Below are 11,779 nucleotides of genomic sequence, written 5' to 3' on the forward strand. Positions count from 1 at the left end.
CTGTGTCCCAAATCTTATTTCTCACTCTATTGAATCATAGCTGCTCTGTTCACAAGCAAAGCAGTTTTAACTTTCACAAAGTCATTCACATTTATGATAAGTAATAGAACATGGGAAGTGCATCTGGATATTGGGATTTGTATTTTTGTCAGGAGTCCTTCTTAATTATAAAAGAGTTCTTACTGTTAACACAGTAGGGAAGAAAACAATGGATTTTACTGTTAACAAAGGGGTGTTAGATTTTTATAGTCTCAGGCCATATCTCATTATCAAAACCAAAAGCATAATTGGGAAGTAAGTTGGTGCTTTGTATGCTTCCCTTGGTTGTGAAAGTTAGCATCGTTAATGATAGGTAATATCTTTTGCCTAGATTAAGCCGATTAAGTTTCTCAATTTCTGCAGCCCTGAGTTCCCTCTCTTGGGTGCAACTTCAGTTGGTTCTGCTACCACCAAGACCTCCTCTGGCCTCTGTGGTTCTAAAATAATTCTGATTTAGTCTTTCCATTTCCCCTCAGCTGAAATATGATGGTTATCTGTTTGAGAATGATTAATGTTCATATGTGTGGCATTTTACCTTCGAAATAGAAATGTAAAAATCACTGAAGTTCTAATTTGATTTGAAATCTGACAGGTTTTTTTTTTTGTCTTTTCTTAGGTATGGTGTGGTGGACTTTCTTTGAGTACTGGGATGCAGGTTCCAAGTGCTGTGAGAACACTTCAGAAAAGTGAAAATGGAATGACTGGTTCAGCTAGTAGCCTGAACAATGTTGTTACTCAATAGTGTCTACTCAGAATACGTTTACCCTCCCTCTTGATTGGGTGGCCTTTTCTGTGCAGTTATTAATCACAGGAATTTGTGAGTAGTGAAAATCAGATTTGCTGTGTTCTGCTTTGAGGCCTGGAATCTGTTATCATTAAACACCTAGTTCGAAGCATTTGCAGGAACCTACTGTACAGTATCATAGAAGCAAGCAGATACCAAGCAAAAAACTGATGATTGAAGAGTAAATGGGGAAAAGGCAGTGTTTAATTAACATAAAAACTCATTTTTGTATTTCTTGGATTACTTTGACTCTTCTAATGTTTAATTACATATAGTAACCCTAAGGCCTGGGGAGAAAAGCTCTTAAATCTTGCCTTCTTTCTTCTGTACTTTGTCTTTTTAAAATCTCATTACTATCTATTATTTAGTTCTAACACAGAAGCTTTAAAAGTACACAGTCCTCTAAGGTTTTCTAAAAATTGAAATCATATGTTGGGAATGATAAAAAGGTTTTCAAATGGTTTATTTTTCCTCTTTTATAAATAAGTTTTACAAAATTATCCCCTTTTGTTTATTGACTAGGTTGTATATAATTTTCTTTTTTTCCAAAATACTGTGATAAGAAATTTCTAGACACAACAGCTTAAAATCACCCAAATTTCAGTTTTTTACCTACTGCACTAACAATGGCAAGGGGGGTATTCTTTATATGTTGCCTTGTTTAACTAGAGTTCTTTTCATTCCATCACTTTATGTGATGGGTAAGATTTTTAAAAGCCTTATATTTTTTGATTTTGTTGTCTAGTTTAATCCTACGTTTAATAGTTGTGTTTGGTAAAATTCCCACTTGAATGTGGCACTGATAATAATTATGCTGATTTTTAACATCTCTAATAGGAATGAAAGTTTGTTAAAGTTACATAGAAGACTGAAAAACATATATCACTTAATTTTTATCTAAGAAGGATAGGTTATAAAGGAGGTACCTAAATACTCAAATAATGTATATATTCTTTATCATAACAAATGGAATGCTTTAAGCAATTGTTTTGAAAAAAATCTGAGTATCTTTGACTTAATTGGCACATGAGTTTTTCAAGCAGCCATTCATTCAGAGGTTTGTTTTCTCTCAGTCCTTTTGCTACATTCACTTTCTTTTTAAAGAAATGTTAATTATTACAAAAATTGACATAGATGTCTTTCCCAAACTTGGGGTAAAACCCATGGTTAAGTGGAACATAACTATTCTTAAAAAGTCAATTATAATTTGTAATTCACATCCTTTGAGCTAAACTAAGTTAAAATGACAGTATTTAATAATTCCTTGGGCATTTTTAAGAGGTCTGAATTTGTATTTTTCTTAATTTTTGAAACTTTTCATTTCTCTTGTTGACTTTTTTCATTCTCATTTAAAATATATTGTGCTATGATAACCAACCTTCTTCCAAGGAGTGACTATTACTGCCTACATTTGAGTTGCTTTCTACATAAAGACCTGTGTAATAGTATTAATAATAGCTCATTCTCTCTAAAAATTTACTGCTGATAGGATGTTTTGTTCCCTTGATAAAACAAATGTAAATGAGGAATTTTATTTGAATTGGAATATTGTTTTTCCAGAGGACATTCATATCTGCACTATTATCTGATGACATGTTGGTAATTTTAAAGACTGCAAGGCAGTTTAGAGAATGAGTAAGCCAATAGATAGTCTTTTGATTCTCCAAAGAAATATAATTTTGGTTTTTGTTCCTCAGAGAGAGTTTGAAAGAAATTTTTGGATATTCTGTTCACTATAGAGGGCCTATTCCAGGATCTAAATAAATGGGAATTTATAATTCCCTTCATAGACTCAAACCTAAAAGCAGAAATTTTTAGTAGTTGAGTTGCTTTAAGTGAATTTTAGCAAATATGACACAGAAAAGGTCAGATGCTGTTGTATAAAATTTTTTATTACTATGTCTTATATAATTCTTTCTTCTTATTAATTCAGTGCCTTTTTCCTCTAAGCATACTCTTGGTCCATGCCCCATGCAGTGTCAACTGATGTTTAAGCTACAGAGCATTGTTACAGTGGTGAGGGCCCTCTGTTGCAGGGGCATGGGGAAAAGCATATATGAATCAGGGGCTGGAGGAGTGTACATGATTCTCGTGTTCATGTCGTCATTTGAAACTCTTCACATAAAATTTTCTAATATTCATTTGGAAAACCTCTCCGCTGGAGAGGTTTCATCTCTGAGAGGTTTTGTAGTAATAGTGTAAGTTCAGTAAATCCAGAGTCCAAATTCTCATCACATGTATTACTTGATATTAAATTTTGCAATTATTACTTCAAAATAAGAGTCTGAGGATTTCTTCTTACTGGCCTTCTTAAAGGTCTCTAAAATTAAAGAACAAAATGTGTTTTTTTGTTTAAGATGTTTTTAGTTTATTTGTTGTTAAGTTAAACTGGAGAAAGTGTCATCCTCATTTTCAAACTGAAAACTAATCAAATATAGTGCCTATTTAGTCTCAAAATAAGGTAACTATTAACTTGATTATAATATATAATATTCTCATTGACATTTGAATTTTAAAATGTTGAGCTCTTGCTCAATTTAATACATTGGAAAAAGTATTAAATCCTTTGAAACATCTTTTGTTGCTTATTTAGTTTTTGTTCCCACAGGTCAAACATGATTGCTTCCTATAAAAGAAATGCATGAGAGGTTGACTATAATGGATATACCACAGGTGTAAAACAGTTGTTTTATAAAAACATGCATTTAGTATGACATTTCTCGTTTAGCAACTGAATTCCAAACCAGTTTTATTAAGCTGGATATAGAAATGAAGGAGCTGCCTTAAGCACTTTAGAAAAAGAATTTTTTTACAATTCATTTTGACTCTCATGGCTGACCATGTTACATTATGTCTTTAAATTTTGGTAAATATGTAGATACTAAGCATTAATAACTAATGCACTCAGAAATTTAATATACAGCAATTCTTTGAATGTTCCAGGTGTAGGTAAACTAATCGAAAGTATTAAGGACATACCTGTCTATATATCGGTTTCATTGATGACATCTGTATCATCTTGACAAATTGTGAACTGCCGCTGTATAGCTAGACTTTACCTGTTTACTCTGTTCTGCAAACAGTAATTTTCCCCTATGTTATGAAAAGAGACATATTGGCTTGCTTTAATTTACTTATTTATGAAATTAAAGCATGAATAATATGTGTAATTTGAATTTTTTGTGACTGATCCTTGGCAGTATAAATGATAAAAGTAAATGTAATGGAATCTTTTAATTAGGCTAAGATATGCTATTTCATAACTTACGTAGAATGATTAATTTTCATCTATATACTTTGTCCATAAAATTATAATTGTTTATGTAATTTTATTGTTTCTTATGGAAACAATTGGAAAAGTATATGGAAAATGATTATTTCAAAGAATATTTATTTAAAGAGGAAAGTGTAGACGTCTTACTATAAAATGTGTGATTCCAGGCTTAAGAAATTGATTATATTTAAAAAAATTATTTTTTTAAAAATGTAATTTGTTTTTAAAAGATCAGTCTCCATTCATTGACTAATTCATACAGCAAATATTTGAGTGTTATTATGGCAGTAAAAATGTGATTACTTTGTATGTACATTAACCAAAACCAGTGAAGTTTGATGGACTGTGCGTATAGTTTTGCAGCTTTTGAGTAGTGTGACAGAGTTTGCCTCTTAAAAATGTTTTGCTAATAAGTCAGAAGTTTAAAATGTGTTGTAGTTTGCTAAAAAAAAAATCAAATTAACTGCATATAAAATGGTTCACTTTTATATAGTCACATGTAATGGGTCTGAAAAAGTTTCTTCTTTGATTTTGTAGTTACTCTAGATATATTCTTTTAGGGAAGTGTATGGTCAACATAGATTTAATCAATATACAGATAACCACAAAGTTGTTATTTTTAACCAAGATATACATTTCATAATGTTGACACTGGAGTATTATAAGAGATCATGAATGTTTCCTTAATTATCACGGCAAGATTACCTCACGTTCAGTATAGTTTAGTTTTGTGTGTATCTTACAGTATGCATGTTCTGCAATTATTTGTGATCCTGATATGTCACATATAATAGATTTGTTACCTGGAGTATTTGATTAACCGAAACAGTTTAAGCATTTCGAATTAGTTGGAGTTTAAATGGATTACATTTGGTGTATGTTGTCTTCATTGAAAAGATATTGTTGGATATGCCATATCAAAGTTAGCATTGACTTATAAATAAATACCAGAATTTGCCAGAGTACACTTTTCTCTTCACATGACTCAATTATTAAATAAAAGATGATTTGTTATTTCTGGGTCAGTATAAGCTACTGACTTCTGATGCATAATCACTTAAACTATGTGAGTTTAAACTGGTATCTTTTCTTAGTGGTACCCATTCAATGTAAGCTGATCATGGGAGTGGACATGTAGAGGATTTCACAGTATGTAGAGCAGAAGGCAGGTGAATGTGTTTGCTTTGGCTTGGAGCTTATTAAGTTTTGACTAGGGTTAAAATAAGTCAAATAGTAAGTGGTAAAACACATTTTTGTTAGTATTGGAACTTTTTGGAGAACATAAGGGCTATGAGAATGCATAACTTTTTTTTTTTTTTTTTTAACATTTCCTTTATATCTAAGGTACCAAAGCACTGAGTCTAATTTACCTATTAAGGGAGACTCTTTAAAATCAACTTTATAACTAATTCATACTATAAGACAGATAATAGCTAAAATTTTGGAATAATTTATATTAAAAGCCACAAGTCTTAAAAATCCCTGGATATGATATAAAAAGGATTTTGGCTTATTTTTTGAAGTATTTAAAATTAATCACCTTAGCTCTACCATATACTAGATCTGTGACCGCTGCATAAATTGTTTATCATCTTTGGGTCTCTATTGCCTTATTTATAAAATAAGTGTAAGTTGTTCAGCCTACCTCACAGGGCTGTTGTGAGGAAATAAAGTGAAATGGAGTATATTAACTTGCTTCAGCAACAGCAAAGTGCTATGTAAATGTAAAGTATTCTTTTTAGCTAATAATGGATTTAAGTGTTTGGATAATTCTAGATGCATTTACTTTGATAAAGCGTGTGCTTAAAGTGGTATCACCAGTGATTTCAAACATGATTTTAAAACCAAGGAAACCCCAATTAAAATGCTCTTTAATATTCATTTAATTTGTGCATGACTTGTGGCCTTTTTATATTTTCTCAAGCCTATTACTCTAGAGCTGTAAAAGCTCTTTCACAGCATTGATGTGTCAGTGTAGAATAGTGGCATAAATAAATGAATTAAGCTACATTTCCATGCAGGCATTTGCACTTTGAAGTTTGGGCTGCCCAGTGCCACATGCAAAGAGGGAATTTGGTCTAAACAGTTCTTTCCAAACAACCAAATGACTGGGCAGTTTGTTGTCACTGGATAAATGATGTAAAATGTAACCACTGAACATTTGACAACTTTGTTGCATTGTCATTTTTTTAAAAAGATGAAGCATTTCAAAACCTTGTTAACCTGGATATCTCTTGGTATCTCTCCTGACATATTTGTTTTGCTTTAAATTGGATTAAATGGTTTACAGGTTATCTGAATCTACAGATTTAGTATGTCTATTATCTGGACATGGTTTTGCTATGCAGTTGTGATAATAAAAATTCTAATTCCTCAGGTTTGGCCTTTAAGTTATGGCTGAAGACCTTTAATGAACTACAAATGATGTACTCAGTGCTGCACAATAGTGTTTTAAGAAGCACATGGCCTCATTTTCCTTAGAAACAAGACAAAGCCTTTTTAAAATGTTTTTTTTTTTTCACTTTAAAATAGGGTATTCAAAGTGGAGTAACTTGTGTTTTGAAATGGTTTTGTGTTCTGTATAGAATGTCCCAGTTAAGATTTTACAGAAGCACCTGGAATATCTCATTAAAAATTTAAAAACTCCTTTCCTGCTCTCTTTTGCTTCATTGTTTGATTTTATTAACTTTTATTTAAGTATAAATACAATATGCTGTTGGGGAAGAGAATATAAAAAAAGTCATAGTTCCTTTGCCTAAAAAGCTTAACATTTTAGAGCACTACTGTTCAACAGAATTTTATGCAATTATGAAGTTATTTGTGCAGTCCAATACAGTAGTGATTGGCCATAGGCAGCTCCTGAGCACTTTATATGTGGCTACATAGAGTTGCATATTGCTAGTAGCCACTGTTTTGAACAGTGTACCTACAGATGGAAAATGAAACATGCTATGTAAGTAAGTATAATATAACTTAAGAATTTGGTTTCTTTGGATCTTGCCACATGTTGAGTTACATTTTGGTAGATGGTAACTAAGAGTCAGAATCAGAACCTAAACCTTTTAAAAATTCTTTTTCTAACTTGAAAACAGTTTAGAAGAAAAAAAATCAGTGAGACTGGAGCTCCTATAACTAAGAAGTTCTGTAAGAAGAATGAAAGGAGACTGGATAGTCTTGAGTCACAGGAAGAAGAATGGACAAAGATTGATTGAGAAACCACTGTAGAAGATGGAGAGTGAATGGGTGCAGCATTTCTGGAGAACAGTTTTAGCAATATTAAGATTTTTAAATGCACATACTTCCTTAATTTCCTTTATAAGCATTTCTCTTACATATGTACTCACAAAAAAAGCCAATGTTAATTGCACCATTACCATAGCTAATAGTAGCAACCTAGTTATTAATTGAAGACCTACAAATTTGGATGACCTTGGAGGTAAATTCGTTTTCCTTTTTTGGTAGCAAGGTACAGAACTGGTTCAAAAGGCCTAAGTTGCCTCAACAAAGGAATGTGGTAACAGCATTTTTAAGGCTCCCTTTTCTAACTTGCTGCACCAGCAAACTACCATTATTAAGTAGTGATCTAGCTATTACATATTCTGCACATTCCCCTCCCCAATAAATGCTATAAATATATAGACCATTATGACAATTGGCTTAATTAGAGCCTTTTCTTTGGTATACCAGTTCAATTGTGTCTGGCTGGGAGTTCTGTGGCATAAGAGCTCAGGATATTATGTGCACTCTACTTTTCTGTCCAAGCTTTTCCTTACTAAATCCCATTTTACACTTACACTGCATGGTATTTGTATTTATTTATTTATTTTTGCACAAGGTCAGCACAACAGCAGATGGTTAGATTGTGGTATTTCCATGTGATCCTACACAGCTGTTAAAGGATATGCTGTTAATGGAAGTGCGTTCATGATATGATTAAACAGAAAAAAGTCATCCAGCAATATATAGAGTACAATACCGCCGGTGTGTGCATGCACTTATACTTGGGTAAGAGGGGACCCTGACCTGATACCCACACACTCTTGCTGTGCTTCTCTTCATGGGATGAAAAATTGAGGAGCCAAGGGATTATGCCTACTTGGAATGCATGTTTCTTTACCCACTTCTATACTATGTTATTGAAACAGTCTTTCGTTGTCTGAGATAACACCTGGAGTTCTTGTCCTACCTCCAAGACGATTATGGAGCACGGACAGAGAGGTGAGGTTAGAGCGAAAGGGTGAAAGAAGAAAGCTCTTTGCCAGCAGAGAGGGGGATCCCAAATGGTCATACCCACCATGAGCCTGGGGTCCAGGGTTTTTATGGACGAAGGGGAAGGAATGTGCTTATTCCGCGGGCTGTCTTGGAGAACGCGTGACGGCTTGGCCCGGGGCCAGTCAGGAGGTGAAATGATGATTCATAGATGCTGCTTAGCTTGGCCCAGGACCTATCAGAAGCTGAAGTGAAAGTTTGGCCGAGGACCAATCGGGCTAAGGTGGACATAGCAGCTGGACTTAGAGTCCTAACAAAGGAAAGTAGAGCGCCCACCGGAACCTACCAGAGCCCACTGTGCCCGTGCCTACAACAGGAGAAGAAACTTTTCCTGGGAACCTGCTGACTATACAAAGGACAAAGGCATTTCTATGCCAGGCCTTGTTCCCTTATCTGAGTGAGCTGGAGGTTTGTGTAAGTTTTTATCCAAATGGGCTGTAGGTTTTTTCATCTGTGCAGTCGTGGGCATGTCTCCAGGCACAACATCCTGTGCTAGTTCCCTTATTGGTGCCTGCAGCTTTTTTCCCAGGCTGCTTTTTATGTTATCTGGGGATGAGGCACTGACCCATGGGCCAGGGGCTCTCCAGGACCCTTCTCTTGTTACCTACCTAAGGCAAGCTAACTGACAGGATCCCCACACTCTTGCTGTGTCTCTGTCTGTGGGATGAAAAATTGAAGAGCCAACGGATGCCTACTTGGAATCCATGTTCCTTTACCCACAGAATTCTATACTATGTTATCAGCCAGGACCCCAGAATTCCTTGCCTCATCAGCCTGAAGCTTGCCTCCAGGATATGTGCAGGCCTTTTGTCCAAGTCCATCCTGACAAAAGACTACTACAGATGTGTATACCCCAGTGGCTGGCAGTTTGTGGGAAGTACAGATGAAGCTTGGATGTGCAGACTGAGTTGTCCACATGCATGCCTGATAGGCCCCTGTGGCAGGCTTAAGCTAGAAGTAAAAAGAGACCCAGGGGATCAGGGAAGGGCAGGGCAACCCTAATGTCACTTTCTAGTACACGTCTGAAGAATCTGCGAATTGCATATTTGAACCTAGATTTCTGTTCCTTGAGAAGAAATGTGTTAAAGTAGAAGAGTATAACATTTTATTTGTTGGTTAACGCTCAGCTATTTAGACACTGAAAATGTGTCAGGGTTGACTTTCATTTGTATTCTTGGCCCAGACCCTACAAATGTTAGGAGTGGGCCAGGATCCTTGCTTGTGTGCACAGCTGAGTGGTTTATGGAACATGAATATTTACTTGTAAGAGAGGCTGTTTTTATGCATCCTTGTACCCCCATCTTTCAACTGTATTTGCTAACCAGGTTAAAGCATACTGACTGACGTTTGCCATGAGCTGAGGGCTCACATCTGACCTTTCAGTATGCTTGATAAGTAACACTGCTACCCATTGAGTTGTATATTTACCTTCAGTTATGTTTGTTCTGAAACCTGCTTATGCAGGTGGTAGTCACTGTTGTAGTCATACAAGTACATAAACCAATTATATAAATATATAAACCAATATAAATATGAAATGAGTATGAAAAGATACTTACAAGTAGGGGAACCATTAGAGATGAAGAGTTTAAAAAGTTGTCAAATTAGTTGTGGCCAAAGTAATTGTGAGTGATAGGGGAAGATCTGTTTTAAAAAAATTCCAGGACTCCAAATTCATATTCCTTCACTTGTATCTTTAAGTTCCTGGTCCATTTTACAGAAACAGAAACTAGAAATGATGGATGATGCATTATTTCTATGGTGTTCTAAGAAAAACAAGTGAGATACTGTAATCAGTTGGTCCATACTTAAAATGAACTTAGTTCAAAGCAGAAGATTGGCCATTGTAATCCTCTACTGAAACTGCCTTTTTAAAAAGGTTTATTCAGAACTAGATTTGTTATACACTTGAAAAGTATTTACTTCTAAGAACCTGATAATTTTTCCCTTTTCCTGTTACCTTTAATTATAATTTCCAAATATACAGGAAAGTAGAAAGCCAGTGCTTTGCGCTCATCACCTAATCAATTGTGAACATTTTGCCATGTTTGTGCCATCTATTTTGTTTTAAAATGTCACCTGTAAGTATGCTATATGCATCAATGATGGTTTTTTAAAAAGAGCCACATTCTGTTAACATTCTTAGCAAAATTGTACTATTATCTAATGGATCAGTCCATACTAAAATTTCAGTTGTCTCAAAAATAGCTTTTTACAGTTAGCTTGTTCAAACCAGGATCCAGACAGGGTCCACACATTGTACTTCGTTATATCTCTTAAATCTTTGATTTTGTAGTAGTTCCCTCTGCTTTTAAATGCCATTGATTAAAAAACTGAGAAATTTGTCTTGTAGAATGTCCCGTTTTCTGAATTTAGCTAGTTGCTTCTCTATATCCTGTATTAGATCTAGAGTTTGAGTAAATGCAGGTTCAATTTTTAGGCAAGAATCCTTCACAGGTGTGGCTGTGTACTTTCTATCACATCAGGATGTACATAATCTATGCTTTTCCCAAACTCAGTGAGATGAAGATGAGTGGGTTCAGGTGGTGCCAGTCTATTATAAAGTTCCCCATCAACCTTTCACCTTAATTTTATCTATTGATGTTGCCCTTTCTATTATTTTATTAGGAGTTGCAAAATCGTGATTGTTTTATCATTCTCCATTTATTAGCTGGAATTCTTACAAGTATTTTGGTTACACTGAAATTCAGTTTGTACAGGAAGGGCAGGATAAATGCTTGATGTTTTCCCTTTATCAAGTTTTAGAATATTTAATTTTCAACCTGGCAACCTTCAATCACGACTGACTTTTATTTTTTAAGGAGTCATTATAAACTCAGGAATTTTTATATTCGATGTGTTTCAATCCATAGCAGGTATGTGATGCTCAAGTCTTCCCATGTCCCATCACATTAGCACCTGTGTTAATGATGCCATTAAGCTTTGATAACTTCCTTCGTCTTGGTGTAACCTTCCACTTTTTTTTTTAATTAACCTACCGAGTACCTACCAGTTCTGAGTGCATTGGATAAGAGGACTTCTACAGTAAGCTTGTATGGACATAGGAAATTTCTGGAAGGAAAAACAAAAAGTTGGTAAAAGTGATAACCTCTATGAAGTGAGGAAGACTTTTTCATCCTTTTCTTTCTGTATTGATAGAATTAAAAACAAAGCTTAGAAAACAAATATGTGATAGGGGTATTTTCCATTTTGTAGAAATAAATTATAATTACGGTAACTGGTTTAGTGATTTATGGTTTTCAAAAATTTATAACAAGATTAATATCTGAGCCTTAACAACAATCTTTTGGATTACACCGTTAAAGAACCAAGGTGGGAGGATCGCTTGAGGCCGGAGTTCGAGACCAGCCTTGGCAAGATGGTGAGGACGCTCCCCTACCCCCCCCCCCCCC

At 34.7% G+C, this 11,779-nt stretch overlaps 1 protein-coding gene across 1 annotated transcript in view; it reads left to right on the forward strand.

Annotated features, from left to right (window-relative positions):
* Positions 1-6,743, forward strand: part of FSD1L (fibronectin type III and SPRY domain containing 1-like) — a 93,494-nt gene extending 86,751 nt beyond the window's left edge. The window contains 1 exon segment of the mRNA XM_011948250.1: positions 656-6,743. Within this exon segment, the coding sequence (XP_011803640.1) occupies positions 656-781 (126 nt within the window). The 3' untranslated portion in view covers positions 782-6,743.
* Positions 6,744-11,779: the final 5,036 nt, after the last annotated feature.

This window comes from Colobus angolensis, unplaced genomic scaffold, assembly GCF_000951035.1.
Source record: "Colobus angolensis palliatus isolate OR3802 unplaced genomic scaffold, Cang.pa_1.0 Scaffold276, whole genome shotgun sequence".
NCBI lineage: Eukaryota > Metazoa > Chordata > Mammalia > Primates > Cercopithecidae > Colobus > Colobus angolensis.